The sequence below is a fragment of the Carassius auratus genome, unplaced genomic scaffold, assembly GCF_003368295.1.
Source record: "Carassius auratus strain Wakin unplaced genomic scaffold, ASM336829v1 scaf_tig00030048, whole genome shotgun sequence".
NCBI classification, from domain to species: Eukaryota; Metazoa; Chordata; class Actinopteri; order Cypriniformes; family Cyprinidae; genus Carassius; species Carassius auratus.
In genome coordinates this window covers 28,787-51,626 of record NW_020525822.1, presented here as the reverse complement: position 1 = coordinate 51,626, position 22,840 = coordinate 28,787, and the positions used below count along the sequence as shown (strand labels likewise).

The 22,840-nt window shown below is 37.6% G+C and overlaps 1 protein-coding gene and 2 long non-coding RNA genes across 3 annotated transcripts; 1 reads left to right on the top strand and 2 right to left on the bottom strand.

The window, feature by feature from the left end:
- Nucleotides 1–3,131: 3,131 nt before the first annotated feature.
- On the top strand, nt 3,132–8,076 carry LOC113079978 (dentin sialophosphoprotein-like). The gene is made up of 8 exons (XM_026252222.1): nt 3,132–3,216; nt 4,240–4,309; nt 4,401–4,457; nt 4,559–4,615; nt 5,090–5,140; nt 5,296–5,340; nt 6,511–6,807; nt 7,423–8,076. Exons 2-8 carry the CDS (start codon nt 4,256–4,258, stop codon nt 7,786–7,788), a joined length of 927 nt encoding a protein of 308 aa, XP_026108007.1. The 5' UTR covers nt 3,132–3,216; nt 4,240–4,255; the 3' UTR covers nt 7,789–8,076.
- A 3,027-nt stretch (nt 8,077–11,103) lies between these two features.
- Nucleotides 11,104–11,936, bottom strand: LOC113079977 (uncharacterized). The gene is made up of 3 exons (XR_003281784.1): nt 11,857–11,936; nt 11,576–11,636; nt 11,104–11,466 (listed from the first exon to the last, which is right to left on the bottom strand). It is a non-coding gene; the product is annotated as an uncharacterized LOC113079977 (long non-coding RNA).
- Nucleotides 11,937–21,473: 9,537 nt separating this feature from the next.
- Nucleotides 21,474–22,498, bottom strand: LOC113079979 (uncharacterized). The gene is made up of 3 exons (XR_003281785.1): nt 22,416–22,498; nt 22,158–22,218; nt 21,474–22,044 (listed from the first exon to the last, which is right to left on the bottom strand). It is a non-coding gene; the product is annotated as an uncharacterized LOC113079979 (long non-coding RNA).
- Between the last annotated feature and the right edge of the window lie 342 nt (nt 22,499–22,840).

Here is a 22,840-nt window from a genome sequence, read left to right as displayed (position 1 = left end):
TGCAAGTGTCATCACAGCGCTCAACTTAGAGTAGTCTCACCTCAAAGGTCAAAGTTACTTCAATCAAGGGGGTACCTCAGGGTTCAGTACTTGGCCCCCTCCAATTGAATGTACACAACACAACTAGGACCCATTATCTAGGGACATTAATTCCTCACTACTGTTATATAAGCAAGTATCTTGTTTCAGACACACCCTCCCCTAAACAAAAGCCAAGACAGATCTCCTTGCATTTCCACACAGCTAAGACATTCATCACATCTTCAAAATTGTCGGGATCACCTGTCACCTTGCCTATCACCTCTGCACACTATGTCTCCCATAATCCATTCACCTGTTAGTAAATAAACTGTTTCATCAAAGATACTCACCTTTGCCATTTGAGCCTGTGTTCACTGTCAACTATGAAGCTTTGTTTGTTAATGATAACAGCATCCAGGAAAGCCCATAATTCACAACTTGTCCTCTTTTCAATAATGCAGAGCATTCTTAAAAAGAAAAAAGGTTATTTATTGACATTGTTAGTTTCAAGAAAAACATTAAAAGGGATGGTTCACCCAAAAATGAAAATTATGTTATTAATTGCTTACCCTCATATCGTTCCAAACCCGTATGACCTCCATTCATCTTCATAACATCTTCTATCTTCTACCTTGATACCTGGACCTTGATCGTGGTAGTAGCATTGCTGTCTATGGGAGGGTCAGAGAGCTTTCAGATTTGATCAAAAATATCTTAATTTGTCTTATCGGTTTGGAACGACATGAAGGTGAGTAATTAGTGACATAATTTTCATTTTTTTTTTAGGGGTATGAACTATCCCTTTAAAATCGATTGAAACTTTCAATTGTACAAAAGTTTTTTTTAAAGTTTAAAAAGCCTCTATAGATTTTTCAGTAGTATTTTACACTTCTAATTTTTTTTTCTTTTACTTTTAAGAACTTAAATTTGTTTTGGGAATGGGAATACCATTTGGGAATACCACCACTTTCAACTCTCCCTCAAAAACTTTCTCTGTAAAATTACACTCCAAAACGCATAAGTGGATAAAATATTCTGATAAAATATGCTCTGATTTGCTGTATGTATTGTAGTATTTTCCTTTTCAGTGTAGACTGACAAAGTACTTATCAATTTGACACCTGTAGCATTAATGCCTTGCTAGGAAAAAAAGAAAACTCAATAATAAAGGACTCATTTATCACAAAATCAAAACACAGCCTTGACTGTGAATTATTACGTTGGGTGAAAGCACACCAGTCTGCGTGATTATTTCTTACAGAAATGAGAAAGTTTCTGTAATCTTGTGGCGTTGTGGTGGTGTCTCTGAGTTTTTTTGTTAATCCATCCGTGAGCCACAGGCAGTTTGGCCACCATGCATGACAGCAAAGCGCTTATTTTTACATTAAAGAAAATTCCAGACATAAACCATAGACTTCTTTTGTTCTTACAACTTCTGTCTGAGTGAAGAAATGAAAAACATTTCACTTCTTATATGAATGGTGGTTCAGTGCTGCATGTCTTAGCACGTGTTCTCAAGCTTTCTAGATGACAACCTACGATTAGCATGTCTGATGTAGCTTTATGTTTTATGATGTTTTCCCAATTTACTTCTACCTTTAAAGTCCCTATGACTATTTTGTCTCCACTCTCTATATAAGAATCATTCTACCAACTACTGTAAGTGATGTATAGTGCTTCAAGTCTATACACTGCCTGTCAATCATTAGCACTGATATTCACTCTCTTTAATTGCTGCCTGGAGGTACATCTCACAATCATGAATCATGAACACTAACTATCCTTTTCAGGGGTTTATTTATGTTCATGTGCTGTTTGTTAATGGTGAATAATTGTATAGTAAAAGTTATGGAATGCTAAATTGTCTGGTCTCCCATACAATATACAAGATAGCTGAACACTGTTAATGCACAGAATGACATGAAAGGCCCCGGAGAGGCACACACTTTTAAAATACTGTTGACTGCAGATTCTGAGCATCTGACTGCAATGTTACAAACAGACTGTGAATCATACAGACTGAGGGGAAATTCATGTGATTCTGGTATGACACACCATTATTCTACACAAATAAACTTTACAATGTTCTTCTACTTTTTTTTATGTGAAAAACACATGAAGATATACATATATCTTACCTAAATATCAGTGTGATTAACTATTAGACCTAGAGCTTATTTGTTATCTATTAGTTTAAACTGAAATTGGCAATACAAAAATAAGAACCTAGATGAATTTCTGAGTGGTGCTTGCCACAGATTTTATTTGTACATCTGGCTCTCAACCACTAACCCACAAACTCACATGCACACACTCACACACACAGAGGCATGTGGGCACACGCACACACATGCACGCACAGTATTAATATTGGCTTGTAACATGTTATTAATAATATACAGTGACTGGCTATTCAGTACAATTCATTCTATGAGAGCATGTTTATTTACAGTGCAGATATATGACTTATTCAGACTAATTCAGTTTTTTATTAATTTCAAAATTCCACTCATTTCTTCAACAAGACATACAATTTGAGGTTACCAATCATGTTTGTAGCACAAATGGAATTTTAATACCTAACCTTAAGTTTGCACAAAATTTTAAAGTAATTATGCCCAGCAAACACTACTATAGACTATATTTTAATATTTGTAACATAAACTGGACATTTTGTGATTTTGTGACACACTGTTCAAGTTTGAACCAATTATACACTTTACACTTCATTCCACTTTGCAGCCAAAGGCATTAAACCCCTGAATTGAAGCCATTAAATATTTATTTGCCCTGTTTTACAATATAATAACAATTAAAGAGGACATTGAGTCTTTCCATTGTAAATACATAATATTTTATAGATAATAAGCATGACAACATTATATCTAGGATTCTAATACAGGATGTTTAATTTTTTTCGGCTTGTCATGCATGTTGGTGAATGTTTGCTTTCCCTGGCCATATAAACCACAGGAAGAGTGGGAGCAAAAAGGTGGGACAGCAGCGGTAAACCTCATGACATCACGAGCTCCTCTGCCATTGGCTGTTTCCAGAGGGAACAGGGTTTAAAAAGCCAACCAGCAGCCATCTCTCACTAGCATCAAAACATAGCAAGATCTCAACTGCTAAACGGACCTCAGTCTATCCTCCAACTTAAGTCAAAGAACTTCAGATTTCTCAAAGAAAGAGAAAGAGGTAAGTCACAACTCTCATTAATTAGTATGTATTTTTTAGAATGTTGATGTTAAAAAACAATTGGTTTTAAGTATGCAGATGTTGGAATAAGCTTCGAGTAACTCATGCATTGTATTTACTTGATTGCAGTTTTTATCATTTTAGGAGTAGTATTGATTTGAGATCATGTAGCTACAGCCATCAAATGCAATTCTTGTAGAATAAGCATCAAAGTTCTGAAAATGCAGTCAATGTAAGTACAAGACTGATGTTATGAAGGCTTTTAATGATTCTGACCACAGTTTATTATAGGCAGAGATGATTAACATGAACTTGACAGACGGAAGAGGAAGTTGCGGCTATGGCACATAAAGGCCTTACTAATTTGTCAACTGACTCATTTATTCCAGCGACATAACCACTAAATTAAAGTTGCATACAAAAGAATAATAATACTGGCTGACTGACAGATGCCACCATTACTTCTGCAGGCAGCCCCAACAAAACATTTCCACACTTGTTGTGTTTTGCGCTGCACTTCACATTTCCTTTGACGCCACAAATTTTAGGCCTTGGCTTGCGAACAGTGAAGATTCTAATGAGAAACTAAGTCTGGAGCCAGAGGCGTGCTATTTCTCGGGATTGTGGCTGCTATATAGTCTACATATAACCTCTGGAATTATACACCAGAGGAGTTCATTATAGCTATAGCTAAACACGCACTACCTCAACTTATACTTTATGCAATTGCAGCTGAAAACAAACGAGATGTTTCATGGTGAGGATCGGCAGGAAGTCTTTTGGCATTTGCCAACATGTTTCAGAGCGCCCTCAAAAGGCATGCTTCCTTCCGAGTCTGTAAATGCGTTAATTCCAAAAATACAGACTAGAGGCATTTTATAGTTAGAACATTAAAGTAGAAGAGCACAGGCAATCCTCTCTGTAAAACTTTTCTTGTAACTGGTGTAGGCTGCATCAGCCTTACATTTATAAGGTCAAAACTGATGCTCTCTATAACTGTGTTGTTTTTCTTCTTTTTTTTAGAATACTTTACACAAAAATGAAGACTGTCATCATTTTAATGCTCCTCATCGCCACAGTTTTCTGTCTACCTGTAAGTTCACTGTCATTTTAATGGGCTTTAAAGTTGTACACTCCCATTTTTTTTTACTTTTTGTACACTCACATTTTCATTTATTTCTCAGGTGAAGCGCTCGGCTAGCAGTTCAGAGAGCTCTGAAGAACTTGTGGCTGCTCAACGGGCAAGTATCTTGTTTAATGTGGACAGAATGGACACTGCTTTGAAATTAATACTGCGCAGAAAACAATATTGTGATTTTAACAAAACATCTGTCTTATACAGCCACCTCCTATTATACGAAAAGCTGCTGCTGTTATGTTCAAGGCAGAAACTACAGAGGTAAAACACGTCCACTAGCCTGTATTTCATCTATAATTGAACAGTTCACCCCATACATGAAAGTTCTGTCAGTATTTATTCACCCTTTCTTTCATTTGTGGAGAAAAAAAAATGTTTTTTTTTTAAAGAAAATAAGGACTGGTGCTGTTAAGCTGCAAAATAAAAAAATAATATTTTTATGGTTCTTTTCAATTTCATTGCATTGAAAAAAAAATTACAAGTACATATTTAAATTGTTTTCCTTTTAGTATTCCACTGAAAAAAGGAAGTTGCACAGGTTTGGGTAAATGCAAGGGTGAATAAATGATAGATGAACTCTAGTAAACTGGATTGAACTTTTCCTTTAATCTCAAAATACTGATATAAGCTTGCACCTATGAGCTAATTAAATTCAAGGACGTGGTAAATGGCATGTAAATGAGAAATACAGTGAGTATTGTTATATTTATGCCAAGACATTTGATTGTGTTTCAGACCACGCCAGCAGAATCCAATGAAAGCACAGACAGTGCAGATGACAGTGAGGTAAATGAAAACTCATCTTCTAACCACATCACACGTCACTGCACTCCCACTATAGCCAATAAAATACAACAAGCTCTAAAAATACCCTTCTGCTGGTCTAGACGCACTGTAAGTGATCATTCTGCGAATCTCAATACTGTTCCTTTCATTTTCAGGATGCAGATGAGGAATCTGAAACAGATGGAAATGAAAAGGAGAATGTGAGTCACTCTGATCATACTAAAATACTTATGTTTTCTGTCATGTAGAACCATTGCACACAACTGCCAAACAATGGACTAAACCAGTAGTTTTTAACTGGTTGTGGTTCAAAACCCAGAATTGATCACTGGTACCAAGTGCTGGATTCCAGTAGTAAAGCATGTTTGCTAGCAACACCAAAAGTTATGGTTTTGAGTTCCACAGAAAGCAAGAACTCTGACTTAAATTAAAATAAAATTAAATTAAAAATATGATTGGATCTAAGCATCTGCCATATGCATTCATGTAAAATACAAAAGCAAACAAAGTACCAAAACTATTTATCATACAGCAGTAAAGAAAATTTTACTAAAAATAAAAGTAAAAGTGAAAGTACTGTGGCCGTTATAAGGAATAGGAAGTTTCTCCTAAAATGTATTTCTTTTAAGATCCTAATTATTGCATGGTTACATTTTATGATGTGCATTTGCCATATTTCATGCTGTTTTGGGTCTTAACTCATCTGTTGACACTGTATTCAAAGGTGCTGTATGTGTTTTTGACTCTATTAAAGCATAAAAATGTTTGCAGGTATTTAAGAAACATGCTAAGTTAACATACTTGTTTATCTGAAAAACAATGCTACAGTCAGTTGTTCTCCTTTGAAAATGTGCCTTACAGGCTGGAATTTGGTTTGTGAAACCCGCCCACTGCCAGTTTACCCAATTGTAGTTTGGCACCCCTGGTTGCCAGTTGGAGAAAAAAAAGCATATTTAATTTAATTCATTACCATATCTGCCCGTTCCTGTTGGTGTCATCAATCTGGCAACCAGCATGTGTCAAGTCTGAGGAGGAGGGGCCGAGTGAACAAAACCCCCCTCCAATGTTTTTCAACTGGACTGCAAGACCTAGTTCAAACACTCAGTGTCAATCCTACATTCAGAACCTTTAACAGAAGAATTTTCCATTACCAAACAATTAGCCTGTCAAAACTGAGTGCAAAACTGCTGTAGGATGAGAAACAGTCTCAGTGCTATTTGATGTTTAACAAACAATTAGAAGAAAAAGGATTTTGGACCAGTGAAATTTCATTGTGTTACCCAGCTTGACGCCGCAGCAACTGTGACCACCATGCCAATTAAATCGACAAATATTGTGTGAATCTTGAATCTTGAATATTATCCATTTAGGACACTGACTCCAGTGAGAGTGAATCTGGAGAATCTGCGACCACCGTTGTCCCATCCACAGTGGAACCGTCGCTGGTCCCCATCATCAACACAGGCCGGGGAGACAGCATGGGCTATCCCAGCGACTACAAAAAAACCATCATCTACGTGGACGCTAACGATTTGGAAAAAATACCTTCCCCATACAAGTCCTACAGCAGTGACAAGTTGGGCGGCTTGACATTCGTGAGCAAGAAGTCCTCTGCCTATGATGACCAGAGCATCAGTGATGTGGAGAAAGAGATTAAACTGTTCAAGGTACATACATAGGTTACTTTTAAGTCTGTAAAGTTTGACGATTAATAGAAAAGAATAGGAAAACATACATGTACAAATGTTAAGAACACTTACCGTACAAGAATACTGTGGCAGAACATGTTATCAAATGGTACTTATTTAATGGGGCTGAGTGGTCGGTTGTGATCAAGAAACTTTGTTTCAGTACCGTGCAAGAAGTTCAGCTGTTTATGTTAACAAGCTTCATTTCAGGGAATAATCAAAAGCAACCACCTGAACAGTCCTCTCTTTCTCTCTCTCTCTCTCTCCTCTGTCTTATAGTGTAAGGAATGTGTGAATCAATTATTAAATCGATTAATCTTAAATGGTTCACTGCCATACTGTATGTAGAATTAGCATTGGGAAGTCCGATTTGTTCTAGTAATGTTGGAAATCTCAATTTTCCTCAATGTTCTAGGGAATAGACTGATCCTAAACTTGGCTCTTTGCTATATAATATTGGAAAATCTGATTCATTCCAGCGAATCGAGTCACTTAAGATTCCACGGTTTTATGCGATATTCCAAACTATTTCCAAAGTTTAACTTTGGATGGAAACATAGCTAGTGTATCTGAGATCTTCTTTTTGTTTCTCAGGCTCTGCAGGTGCATGATACTCCTCTGGAGGAGGACGACACCAGCACCCCAGAGATGGAGAACATGGAGCCAAACGACCGCCAGGCTGCTCTGGGAACCCACGAGATCGTTCCCACCGGAAACCAGGACGCTACAGCAGAGACAGACAGCGAGGGGGCAAGTGCTGGCGACACACCCAGCAACAGCGAGAGCGCCAGTGCCAGTCAGGAGCAAAATGAAGAGGAGTCAGACAGCAGCCCGGGCAGCGAGGAGACCTCAGCCACACCTGGAGCTGCAGACAGCGAGGAGAGCACAGAGAGCCAGGAGAGCGAGGAGAGTGAGGAGACCACCCAGACCACCGACGCCACTGTTATCACAGCAAAGTAAACACACCCGAGCACAAACCCTCAGCGGGCTGTCGACAGAAACGAATGCAAATGTATTAATTGCATGGTGCTTGGTGACTCACTCCACCTGACGTTAGTGTGAGTTAGACGAACAGCAGAACACAAAGATACGATTCATACAAGTCCTTGAACTGCTGCCGAACCTGTTTGAGATGCAGTTTCATCTCAACAATCTCTTCCTGTTCATTGCACAATTATTTACGAACTTAATGTAAATGTAATTTTGTACTGCTTTATGTATGTAATGACTGATCATTTATGAATAAATTTTGACCTATATCAGTTTTGCAGTGTTTCCTCATGCAGTAAACCATTCACATTATCAGTTTGTCTCCTGGAAATGTGCAGCTTCTTACAACGAAATAAATCTATGAGCTAAAATCCTCATAGATTTATGCTATAGAAATGCCTTGATGCAAAATAAATAAATAAATAATACCAACAAAACAATTCTTACCCTGGCTAAACTGGTTTGCTGGGCTAAGTTCCCTTGGTATGTTGAGTGATTTTTAGAGGGGTTTTGGCTACTTTTCAGATGATCGCATTGGGAGGTCAGATTAAACCAGCTAAGACCAGCAAACCCGCATACGTTTTTTTTCACCAACCCAGCCATATTATCAAGATCCAGCACAATATCTAAAGGCTTCCATATTGGCTAAGATGGTATTTCTGCAATAACTATGACAGACTAACTGAAACAGGGAGTGCTGATTTATTGAAATAATTACATATGATTAATTTTGTGATTTCAGATTCCAGCATTCAATTCTGTATGTTCTTCTCTAAAACAACAGTTATTGGGGGGAAAGTGTTTTTGTGTGTGTGTGTGTGTGTAATATAATCATCAACACTTTAGCGTCTACACCTGTAAGAAACGTTACGATCTAGAACACTCTAAACCACATATACACTGTAACCACTTTTGTCAAATTTACTTTGATATAATATATTAATTATTATTGAAATTCCTTTCAACTAGTTAGAGCAATACGAGTGTCTAAATCACAAGACTTACCTTTAGATATATCAAAACCCTTTTGATTTCTGAAAGTGAACCTTCTTTTGCCAGTGTCTTGATGTGCAGGCTCCAGACAAATATTTGTCAAACTTTGAAGTTTGGAGGAGTCTAGTGCTCTGTAATTAGCCTAATGTGGGTGTGTAGATTGTCTGGGACATTTTTTATGAATATAAACACTATACTAAATAAAATGTTTAATTCTTTACCACAAATGACATTGGTGTTGACAAAGTAACAGCATGGTGCACATTAGTTCTGCTTCACTAATCTGATGCTCTTCGCGGCATATAATTTGTTTAATTAAGTCTGGTAATCACAGAGCTATCAAACCAAACCAAACTACTGTGTTCCTCCACCGTCTGGTAATGGTTTGCAGACACTTTTCATATATAATTAAACTAACAACAAAAATAGACATTTCGATTCGAGTATGATGTAAAATCAAGCAGTCTACTTGCTACTAAAAACCAACCAAACAAACAAGCAAAAATGGTAAGAAACAAAGTCCAATACTGGCAAAATTGTTTATGATTCCTTTAAAAGCCATTTCACATTTTTTCAATTTCAAAGATTTCACATTTTAATTATGAATATTAATAATTAATAAGTAGAGTTATAATTTCAGCTAATACTGTTCATTCAGATCATGCTAAACTAATCTATTGTGATGTAAATTGTTGAGACAAAACTTTTCATAGGATGGTCTTACTTTTTTATCAACATTCAGTTGAGTGGTTTACCTCATATTTAAGTCTAAGAGATCAGTGTGTTAAAATTGAGGATACAAAATCATTGTCTATGAGAAATAAAATGGGGTTACCACAAGGCTCAATCTTAGGCCCCTTGCTTTTTAGTTTGTTTATAAATTATGCTGATGACACAGTAATTTATACATTGGCTAAGTCATCTGCCAAGGTTGCTGCAGTTTTAAATAAACAAATGGAAAGGATATCTATATGGCTCCAGGAAAATCATCTTACTCTGAATGTTAACAAAACTGTCTTTATGTGATTTTCTAATAGAAAGCAAAAAGAAAAAGGAATAATTCAAGTAAATAATTAAGAAACAGAGGAGGTAGATGAGCTTAATTTTTTAGGTACTGTTTTAGACTCACAACTTAAATTTGATAAAAAAGCTATCAAAAATGGTAAGGAGTAACCTAAACTGTTTTAGACTTATTAGAAAATATATCTCAAATGAGGAAGCTCATCTTTTTATGCATACAATAATCTTGTCCCGCATCTCATACTGTATAACAGTTTGGACTCAAACAAGTGACTCCTTAATCAAAAAAATTGAAATGTTGTATAATCATGCTCTAAAAATAATGGATAAAAAGCCAAATCGATGGCATCATTGCAACGTCTTAATCAAATGTAATATGTTAAGTTTCACAAATTTTAAAAAGCTGTCATATATAAAATTTATTTTTAAATGTTTGCATAATAAGGTACCATCATCTGTTCTATGTAAATTGATAAAGAGACCGGATGATACAAGTAGAATTATTAGGAGCTCGGCAGGTGGGAATTGTAGGATACATTTTTGTAGAACTACACAAGGGCAAAGAGCCTTTTCTTTTGAGGTCTCCAAACTCTGGAACCTGTTGCCAAATGAGTTTAAGGCAATACTTGAAATAAAGTCCTTTACATTGAAGGTAAAGCGGTGGTTTGAAATAAACCAGAATTGCACACATATTTAAATGTAAGAATTTTTGTGTAAAGTGTAATGTAATGTAAAGTTTTAGTTTTTTTCTTATATGTATAATTCAGGGAGGTATTTGAATGTCTGTAAGGGAAATATTGTGGTAGTTTTATTCTATGAGTAGTAGTATTATTCTTTGTTTCTATTTAACTTTTTTTTTTTTTTTTTTTTTTTTTTTGAAAAGCCTTTCTAGAGACCTGAGATGCAAATTTGCTTATGCTATACTCTCTATGTGCAATACATATTTTCCAGTTTTGACTGGGATAATGCTTCTTTTGTACTGTCCCTATACAAATAAACTTATATTAAAAAAGTCATTAAAACTAATGCTATAATTAATGATAATAATAATAATAATTATTATTATTATTAGAAAACGAGGGCTTATTTCTTCTTTCATTATACTGAAAGATTTGAAATCATAAAATTTTTATGACAATTGCACTTGAAAGATTTTTATTCTGAATGAACATTTAAAACCATAATGGGGACATGCAATTTAAAAGTAATTTTACATCACATTTACATCAAGTTACATCATTCAGTATCAAGACCTTTATTATCAGTACATAAATATGACTTTATACTGTAAAATACAGTACACCATTCAACTTTTGTTTGTTTTGCAAGAAAAGATGATTAAATAGTATTACTGCAAGGTATTATATTGACATTATCATTATCACCCCTTCTTACAGTTGTCAGATCCACAGTAACACAGTGTGTGATGTCTTGTGTTGCGGTAGCTGATGTTGTGCTTGACACAACTCTGATAACTTCTTCCGAAGATTCAGATTCACTTGATTTAGACTCATTTGATTCAGAACTCTCATCGGACTGTGAATCCTTCCTGTCTTCTCTGCTTGAATCATTTTCCTCTGAACTGAAACTAGATCGCACAGAGTCCGATGAATCAAATCTTCTGCGCAAATCAAACTGAGGATTTAAACATTTGATCATTTAATTTAATAATAATACACTGTATGTTATTAACAGTAACACTTTATTTAAAACAAACAAATAAACCATATTACTTGATACTTACCGCTTTTGAAAAGACTGATGCAACAAACAGCATCAGAAGCATTGCATGTAATGTCTTCATCCTGAAAAAATAAATGTTATACATTATATATAGTGTTTGCTACAGATTAAAAATGGTTTTAATAAGTTCTGCTTGCTTGTATTCATTGTTTATTCAGTTTTTACCAGTAAAGATACATTTAAAAGCCATAAACATTACATAACATAACATAACATGATTACAACATGATTATAACATAACATAACATAACATAACATAACATAACATAAAAAAGAGATTACCTTGTGTAGATGTTCGTGTCCAGTTGCTGGAATGTCACAGTCTGTATTTATTCTGGCATCAGTGATACCGTTTCTTAAATACTGGATGGATGTGAGTAAACCAGGGCTTGGTCCAGTAAATTCCCATGATCATGACATGACAAGTAATCATTAGTGCAACTTCCAGGTCTCTACCAAACCTTTCACAATGCCTTGCAAAATCATAACAAGCTTGTAAATCACACAACACAACTGCCTCACTGCATTGTTTAGAAAAACCACACACTGCTATTTGTTTAGTTTGGTAACAGTGAAAGGCTCAGAATTTAAACATAATCTGTATAAACATATGTACAGCATTTACTATACAGAATTGTCAGATCCACAAATGTGAAAGTATGGCCTGTGACTGTATTTTTAAATTTTGGACACACTCCAGTGCTCTAACAACAGCTTGAGAGAACTCAGTGGACCACAGGTTTTATACTTTAAAGTATGACGCATGCTCACAACTGAAATGCAATATAAAATCAGATGTAAATAAGCCAATTAATGGTTAACACGTCGGTCAATGACACATAAGAGAGTCCCTGATCAAGAAAAGGAAAAAACTCTATGTTCAGATATCCTGTTTTTGATGTCGGGTAACAGCTCATATGCCCAGAGCAAACAAGTTTAGCTGCTCAGACAGATATTTCACCAAACCCAAAGACGTCAGTGATGACTGAGGATGTGAAACAGTCAGAATTGTAATTTTCCAAATGGATCATCTGATAATCTGACATCATCCTATATACCAGCCTCTACATGAATGGCAGAAGTTATGAATGCATAACAATGAACTATAAGCTCCATTTAAAATAAGTTCTATAAAAACAAAATTCATGCTTACATACTGTAAGTATAAAAATATGCATATTTTTTGTCCACTCATTATATATTTTACATGCAACATCATTTGGCTAATAAAATGGTGAATTTTCTAAATGCACATAGTACAGTACATATGCTATGTACTACAGAAGCTAACTATGACAGATTAAATTCACATTCAGTAGTTGTTGAGCTAGTGTTAGCATCTCTGTTCTTTACTTTAACAACAATATATTAATGGTTAGATGCTGCATTGTCATCTGTGATTTATGTAAATTACTCTGATACCAGTGAGTTTTAGAGAGCAGTCTACGCAATAATTATTTCTCTTATCTGAACCACATCAAAGAAGCGACTCGAGTGTTACTACTTAGCATTTTTTTTCCATCACCAAATCTTCCCACCTTGTTTGTGTTGTATTGTGACTATTATGAGTAAAGTATTCTTCTGATGAATCATATAGCATTCAGATGACTATTCACAGACCCGGCAGCTCAGCGGCAGTACAGCAACCATGGCGACGGGACGTGGCGTCTCCGTTCCCTCCTTCGGGGAACGAGGGTTACCATAGGTAACCAAGACGTTCCCTTTCAGTCGATCACTCTCGACGCCACGTCGGTGACCGACGCAAAATGGGATCTACCAAAGTGGCATGGGTGCTGACTCTTCCAGTGCCCTGTGCGAGTCACCTGGGTCCCTATTAGGTGTAGGCTGGAGCTCAGAACAAGTAATTCCACTCACCATTGTCAAAGCACTACCTCACTGGGTGAGATTGGATAACACTGGGAAAACGTACCCGTTCTGCTTCAAACAGGGAAGCTGCAGAATCCCCATCCTTCCCTAAGGAGGTCTCGGGGACAAATACATATATAGCATCTGTCTAGGAGTATATAGAGAAATTTGAGGTGATTAAAACCCTCTTCGGAAGGCAGAAGTCGACTGGGGAAACACAGGCTCTAGGGCAATACCGTGGACTATACACATATGAGTAACGCTTAGGTCTCAATATGGAACCCACCCTTCCATGGTTCTCACGGATACATCATGAAGGCCTGGCACCGGATGTTCTGCCACGTCCAGCTGCTTAGGGTGATGGAGGATCTCAACAGGGTCTACAGTACGGACACTCTGGAGCAGTTTAAGCAAGCCGACACTAACCAGGGCCTCTCGGTGCCACTGCCCTTTCGAGGTGAGAACACAGGAGGATACTGGCTCTACACAAAGGCTATATAACCTAGCGAACGTGTTAGGGGCCGCCCAGCCTGCAGCTCTACAAATATCTGTCAGCGAGGTGCCACGAGCCAGCGCCCAAGAGGATGCAACACTTTTAGTTGAGTGAGCTCGCAACCTGAACGGGCAGGGTACACCCTGAGCCTGATAAGCCAGGGTTATGGCATCCACAATCCAGTGGGCCATCCTCTGCTTAGAGACGGCACTCCCCTTCTGCCAGCCTCTGTAACAGACAAAGAGCTGGTCTGAGGTCCTGAAGCTTTGTGTCTGATCTACGTTGCACCTTAATGCTCGGACGGGACAGAGCAAAGCCAGGGCTGGGTCTGCCTCCTCCAGAGGCAGCACTTGCAGGTTCACCACTTGGTCTTTGAAGGGTGTTGTGGGAACATTGGACACGTAGCCAGGCCGGGGCCTCAGAATTACCTGGGAGTCAGCCGGCCCAAACTCTAGGCACAATTCGTCGACCAAAAATGCACGCAGGTCCCCTACCCTCTTGATGGAGACCAGTGCAAGCAGGAGCAGAGTTTTCAATGTAAGAAACTTCAGTTCAACTGAATGCAAAGGCTTGAATGGGCCCTGGTATAGTGATTTAAGCACTGTCGCGAGGAGCACTAGTTCGGGGAACCACGTCCGAGTGGGCCAATACAGTGGCACTAGACAGACTTGCTCCTCATCGTTCCCAGACTTTGCACATTGTCTGTGCGAGAAGGCTCACTGGGGGAATACTTGTGTAGGCCCCGTGGCCAGCTGTGTGCCAGTGCATCTGTACAGAGAGTTCCTTCGGTCAGCGAGTAGAACATCTGGCAGTGATAGGTCTCTGGAGAAGCAAACAGGTCTACCTGAGCAGCTCCAAATCATCTCCAAATCAGTTGGACCATCAGGGGATGGAGTCGCCATTCTCCCGGGAGCATTGCTCGAGACAGCACATGGATTTATATTATATTGAGTACTTTTGTTGAATTAAGATTAATCAAATGTTTATTCCTTTTGGAATAAGTTTTATGTAGATTTTGCTGTTATTTGTAGCTTGTGTAGAAGTGTTGTTGTTAGTCTTCCCCTGTGTGTTAAAATTGGTCTGATCAGCCAATATATAAGTCCCCGTTGTTTCTTTGTAAGAAGTCAGTTGTATTTTTTGTTTAGAGCTTTAGTTAATGTTTGTTTATTTGACTTTTGTTTTTGGGCCCAACTCTTTATTTTTCATTTTGTTGTCATGATTTTTGGGTAATAAAAATCCTTATTTTTGAACTCCCCTTGTGACTCCTCTTGCTTAACTGCATGGTCCCTGACATCATTAAACGGCATCTTAAAGGGTGCTCGTCTGCCATTTTTTGCCAAAACCTACATGACCCTCTGAAATAGCTTTTATATACATATTAATGGTGGGGAAAGCCTTCCCTTTATCTACAAAATGTTAGAGAAAGCATAAAATGTCCCTCTTTGAGCTTTGAAATAGGACAATATAAGGGCTGGATTGGTAATCTGGAATACCGGGCATTTTCCTGGTGGGCCGACGCACTTAACGGGGCCGACAGAATGTTTTTTGATTTTTCACTCACAGACAGCGAGCAGCCAGTGGCCCACTGGTTTGTCTCCTGTATTGACAGTGTAAACATCCAATCACAATGCGTTATAGGCAGAGCGTTGAGGTATTTTGCTCCGCCCATATAAAGAATTCGCTTCACCCCAACTACTTCTTTGTTGGCTTTTCCCACGTTTTCTGTGGCTTGCTGTGCGGTGAGTGATGCAGGCAAAGAGCCAGGCAGGAGGAAAAGAGAATAGTTGAATCAGTAAAGTGCTTGATAGGGACTTGTGTATTTATTTATTTTTGTACCTTATTGGAATAAAAATTAGGACTTGACAAGAATCTCGGAGTCATGAAAATTCTAACAATGACCAAACTTACACAAACTTACAGATACCTCACATACCTCACATACCCAAAATTACACATACCGCAGGGATAGGTAGTATGTTCGCTTAACATAGCTTCAAACATGACTATTTATGAGACTAATATCATGCTTTGATCCAAAATCAGCATATATCATCAGTCATGTTGCTTCGTATCAGAGTTTGTAAAACATTATTTATAAAAATCTTTACTGTGATAAAAGTTATTTCAGTTAGTGTTACATTGCAATTATACAATTTAATTTAAATTAAAACTACTTTTATTTAGCAAAGAGGCTTTAAAGACATTTATAATGTTACAAAAAATATATATTTCAGATAAATGCTGTTCTTCTGAACTTTCCATTCATCAAAGAAACCTGAAGAATTCTAACTCTATCTGTTTTCAACATAATAATAATAATACATGATTTTGAGCAGCAAATCCGAATATTTGAATGATTTCTGGAGGTTCATGTGACTGGAGTCATGATGAAAAAATCAGCTTTGAAATTGCAGGAATACATTTTATTTTAAAATAAATTCTAATAGAAAATAGTTATTTTAAATAGTAAAATATTTCACAATATTACTGCTTTTGCTGTATTTTGGATCAAATAAATCCAGGCTTGGTGAGCAGAAGAGTATTCTTAAAAAAACATTAAAAATATTGATGTTCAAAAACTTTTGACTTTTCTTTTTGGTATATATATACATATATATCGATATATTGAAGTGGTGGAGGGCCGCCTGGATCAAAAAATGCCAGGTTCGATTTTTTGTCCCAGTCCAGTCCAGCGGACAATGCATTCAAATTCCACTTATCCTATCTGGGTGAGGATGGTGCGATAAAGCATTCTTAGTCAATTCATCCAAAGTGAAATGTGTTTGAAAACACTGTTTGAAAACACTTACAAGTAATACATAAAAAAATCTGTCCTTCCGATTTGACATATTTAGCCATAGAATCTCTCACCTGACACCGCTAAGTCCATCCCATGGCCAAGGCCCTGAACCATGTTGCGGGAAGAGTGCATAATCAAATTCATCATCACACAGATTTTGTCCTAGAGTTTTGGGTTTGGCGCTCCCAAATCTAGCTGTCCCCATCTCCACAAAAATGTCTGCTTGGTATGCTGACAGTAAAGTCACTGCATTCAGTGAGCACAAGGACTGCCCAGTATATTTATACATCCTCTGATTGTCTGATGCAATCAGCCATTCCATTTTTCTTGACAGCAAAATCTGAAAGGAGGCAGTTACAGAGTGGGCCACTGAAGACTATACCCAACCCCAACTCTCCCATACCTTGAATCTCCAAAATGGAATACCCCTTGGTAAGGAGCTTGCTCTTAAAGCTACAAGACTTCCTGTTTGTTGCTGCCGTGTGCTTTGAGTTTGTGCTCTGTCAAGTTAATTCTAATTTTTTTAATCTTAAAATCAATTTTCTACACCATCATTCTCATCTCTATAACGTGTGAATATATCCTCTATCATATTCTACCACAAAAACAATCTGAGGGTTCCTTGTTATCACTAGTTTAATATTGATTTCCCGTGTCACCTTTTAGCTCAAAGCATCGTCAGCTTGGTTGCTGCTTACCTTGTGTTCATCACTAGTACTCTATTCACACACTTTACCATTGTTTTACTCACTGTTACTTTTAACTTGTGTTCTTCACCGGCAGCTGTTTGCGCCACTTTACCCCTATTTACTCAAACAGCGTGAGTCGTTTGCTGCGTGAGGAAAGTGATCCGTTCGCCGAGGAAAATGAGTCGTTCGATGCACGGCCTGTCAGTGGTAAACTCAGTGGCTACTGGCAACTGTACAGTGAATTCCCTCGACAAATCAGAAGCCTTATTTTTGGACTGGATGGCACGCCATACTCAAGAAGAATATGCCTTGATGTGTCCACTGTTTACAGTAACTTACTACTGACGTGTCAGTATTATGGTTTACACATGTTAATGTTCATGTTGTTTTGTAATGTTCATGCACTTTTATCTGTCTAGATGTACAGTGTTTACATTTAAGACCAGGAGGCAGTGAGTTATTATGCAAATGCATATTTCTTTGCACAATGTTGGAAATGTTGGCATTAATAAATGCATAAAATTTTCTTATTTCCTTATTCCTTCTATTTCTTTTCAGTCACATATATCGTGATATATCGTTGATGAAATTTCTCCCAATATATTCAATATCGTAGATATCGCGAATCGTGATATTATCATATCGTGGACCACATATCGCCACAGAATTGAATCGTGAGGTACCTGTATCGTCCCACCCCTAGTGTGAAGAACAGAAACAGCTCTTTGTCAATAATTGGAACCTTTTCTGGGAGTGTCCTAGGCTTTTTTGCGCTGATGGCATGCACCCCATCAGAGCCGGAGCAGAACTCCTGTTGGACAACATCTCCAGGACGCCACGCTCCATATGACCTAGTAGGCCAATTCTCAAACAACTGCTATGATGGCTTTTGACCTACCTGCTTTAATGATAGAAGCACTTGCACTGTCCAATCTATTAAGAAGATATAAATTTAATGCAGGATCTAGAAAAGATCTGATCGTAATTAGCCAGAAAAATGTAAATTAAACGAAAAAAAAAAAAGTTTTTACGTTTGGGCTCATAAACATTAGATCACTCACACCCAAAGCAGTTACTGTAAATTAAATGATTACAGATAATAGTTTGGATATACTCTGCTTGACTGAAACCCGGCTAAAACCAAATGATTATATTGGTCTAAATATGTCTACTCCACCAAACTACTATTATAAGCATGAGCCCCATCAGACTGGTCGTGGCGGAGGTGTTGCAATAATATATAGTGATATTCTCAATGTTACCCAGAAAACAGGATACAAGTTTAACTTATTCAAAATACTTCTACTTAATGTTACACTTTCAGAAATGCATAATAAATCTATCGTATCTCTTGCTCTAACTACTGTATGTAGACCATCAGGGCTGTATATAGAATTCCTAAAAAAAATTACAGATTTCTTCTCAGACCCTTTGGTTAACATTGATAAAACGCTAATTGTCAGAGATTTTAACATTCTCGTTGATAATACAAATGATGCATAAGGACTTGTGTTTACTGACCTAATAAACTCTTTTGGAGTCAAGCAAAATGTCACCGTGCCCACTCACCATTTTAATCATATGCTAGACTTAATTATATTGCATGGAATCAATCTTACTGATATAGATTTTGTACCTCAAAGTGATGATGTTACTGACTATTTCCTTGTATTGTGCATGCTGCGTATTACTGATATTAACTATATGGCTCCCCGTTTTTGGAACTATTGTTCCTGCCACGAAAGACATATTCACAAATAATCTGTCTGGGTTTTCTCAAATGCTCTGTGTACCCATAAACACATATGAACTCAATGAAATGATTAGCAACATGGGAAGGCTCTAAAAACTGCCAGGGCTGAACATATCCACAAACTCATAGAAAATAACCAAAAAAATCCAAGGTTTTTATTTGGCAAATAACCATTCACCACCCGATCTAAATATTTCCTCACAGTTTTTATCCGAAGCAACTTACAATTGCTAATTATGTCAGAGGTCGCACACCTCTGGAGCAACTAGGGGTTAAGTGTCTTGCTCAGGGACACATTGGTGTCGCATCACACCAAAGTCTCTCACACCAAAGGCATGTGTCTTATCGACTGGGCCTACACCACTATAAGTTTATCCCAACTCCATTTCCCATAATCCCGTTCTCAGGGCTAATCACAACCAGGTGTTCCCCATTACCACTCCCCTATATAAACTCTGTTTGGGCTCTCAATCATTGCAAAGTCTTGTTTAGCCTGTCTGACATTTCCGAGCATTTTTCATTGTGTTTGTTCCTTCCGTGTCTGACCTTTGGATTGTTTATACCGACTGTGATTCTCTGCTGCCTGCCCTGATCTCCACTTATTATTGTTATTACTGACATACCTGACGCCGTTCTGGATTACTGCCTGTCTGACCATTCCTATCATAAAAGTTCTGCATATGGATCTGAACGTCTTTGTCTCCTTGTTGCAGAAGACTTCGCCAAACCAGGATACAGCAGCTTTATTAAGCACCAGACCAGGTATGGAGCCAGCTAAAAGTACATTCAACCCCGCAAGTGTGCTTTGCTCCATTTTTCAAGATGGCCAACCCATTGAGCTTTATGTGGAGAGTCAGGTCAGTTCCCCATTGATCTTTCAGAGTCAGGTCAGTTCCACGTTGATCCTTCAGAGTCCTGTCAGGTCCCCGTTGATCCTTCAGAGTCCAGTCAGGTCCCCTTTGACTTTCCAGAGTCCGCTCAAGTCACCATTAACATCCATGAGTCAAGTAACACCACAGTTAAACTCCATGAGTCAAGTTACCAATGATTTCCATGAACAAAGTCAAGTCACCAATGATCTTTGTGAATCAAGCCAAGTCACCATTAATCTCCATGAGTCAAGTCAAGCCACAGTTGATCTTCATGAGTCAAGTCAAGCCACAGTTGATATTTGTGAACAAAGTCAAGTTACCAATGATCTTTGTGAATCAAGCCAAGTCACCATTAATCTCCATAAGTCAAGTAAAGCCAAAGATAAACTTCATGAGTCAAATCAAGTCACCGTTGGTCTTCATGAGCAAAGTCAAATCACCACCGACCTTCCAGAGCTTTGTCATGTCTCATCAGCTCTCCCAGAAATTCAACCCATCTCAGCAGGTCTTCCAGAGCTTCATCGTACCACCACAGATCATCCAGAGCCTCGTCACATCTCAGCTGAACTTCCAGAGCCTCGTCACATCTCAGCTGAACTTCCAGAGCCTCCTCACATCCTGTCTGCTGCACCCAGCAATGTTCTCTCATTCTGTTGTGTTCCTGTCAAGGAGACTGTTACTTCTGTGGAACCTCCAGAGGTACCAGCAACTTCTGCAGAACCTTCGGAGGTGTCAGTAGCAGCCATCAATGAACTCTTGTCCTGCTCTGTCACGGCTAAGGAGGCCGTCTATGAACTCATTGCCTGCCCTATCAGGGCCACAGAGGCCATCCAAGAACTCTCGTCATGTCCTGTCATGGCTATGGAGGCCATCTACCAACTCACTGTCTGTCCCGTCACGGCCACGGAGGCCATCCATGAACTCACCGCCTGCCCTGTCATGGCCACGGAAGCCTTCTACCATATCATCATGGCCACGGAGGCCACCATTAACCTGTTTATGCTCTCTGTCTATGTCACGATCATCAGCTGGAGTGCCCATGAACTCCTATAGAGGGCACTTCACTCAGGACTCTGGCATCTTCTATTTCCAATCCCATACCTTTTCAATATAATTTAGCAGTCACCCCTCTTGACTCAGTGTTACCATGTGAGAACTATGCCACACAAGACGTACATTTTTTAAATTAATTGAAGTTATTTTGAAATGTTATAGAATGGTGATGTTAATCTTATTTATATTGATCTCATAATAATAATAATAATATTAATAAATGTAAATTATTTTGCTGAATTAGAAAAATAGATTATAGTGGGTTCCATGCCATTTACACAAATGTTATAATAATAATTATACCCATTATAATTCATTTGGTTGCTGAAAAAAGTTGCAAAAAATGTATTGAACTCTCATTTCAGTATGCTGGTAAGTAGTATTTTATTGCTTCAGACAAAGTATAACCAATAATAAATCCCATCGGAAAACAGTGTGTTAAAGGGTGTTAAATCATAAAACCGTTGTGACAATTGTATTTGAAAGATTTAAAACCATAATAGTGACATGAAGTTTAAAAGTAAATCATTTTAAAAGTTACATCATTCAGTGCCAAGACCTTCATTATCAGTACATAAACATGACTATATTGTAAATTGTAATGAACTGTACATCTTTAAACATTCAACTGATGATTATGGAGAAGTACTACAAGATATTATAACAACACTATTATCACCCCTTCTTTCAGTAACACATTGTGTGATGGCTTGTGTTGTGGTAGCTGGTGGTGTTGTTGTTGTCTTGCCAGCAGTCAATGGACTTGTTGTGCTAGCTGGAGGGAATGTGCTTGACACAACGCTGATAACTTCCTCCGAAGATTCAGAATCACTTGATTTACACCCGTTTGATTCAGAATTCTCATCGGACTGTGAATCATTTCCCTCTGAACTGAATCTAGATCGCACAGAGTCCGATGAATCAAATCTTCTGCGCAAACCAAACTGAGGATTTAAACAGTTATAATTACAATTATTAATAGATAATTGCATTAATAATAGTACTGCATGCTATATGTGATCAACAGTAACAGTATTTAAAAAAAAAAAAAACGTACTGGTTTTGAAAAGACTGATGCAACAAACAGCATCAGTAGCATTGCACGTAATGTCTTCATCCTGAAAAAAAAGAACCTAATGTAAAATTATTATTCTCTGGTTAACTGAAATTATGTTTACCATAGATTAAAACTGTATTTAGAAGCTTGCTTTTATTAATTGATTATTAAGTTACCTCTAATAAAGATACAGATACAAAGAGATACAAAGTCATAAAAATAACATAACATAATATAAAACGGAGATGAATGGTTTACCTTGAATAGATGTCTTGTCCAGTTATTACAATGTCACAGTCTGTATTTACTAAGGCATCTGTGGTACCGTCTCTTAAATACTGGATGGATGTAAGTAAACCGGCTTGGTCCAGTAAATTCCCATGATGACGATGTGACAAGTAAACATTTATGCAACTTCCTGAATCTACCAAACCTTGCACAATGCCTAGCAAATTCCCTACTACAATCAGTGCATAGTAATCCAAACAAGAGTTTAAATCACGCAATACAACTGTCTCACTGTATTATTTAGACAAACCACACTGCTATTTGTTTAGTTTGGTAACAGTGAAAGGCTCAGAACTTAAACATAATCTATGCATACTTATTTACAGGATTTACTATATTGTACTTGACAGATCTGTGACTGTATTTATTTATAAAAAAAATTTTGGACACGCTCC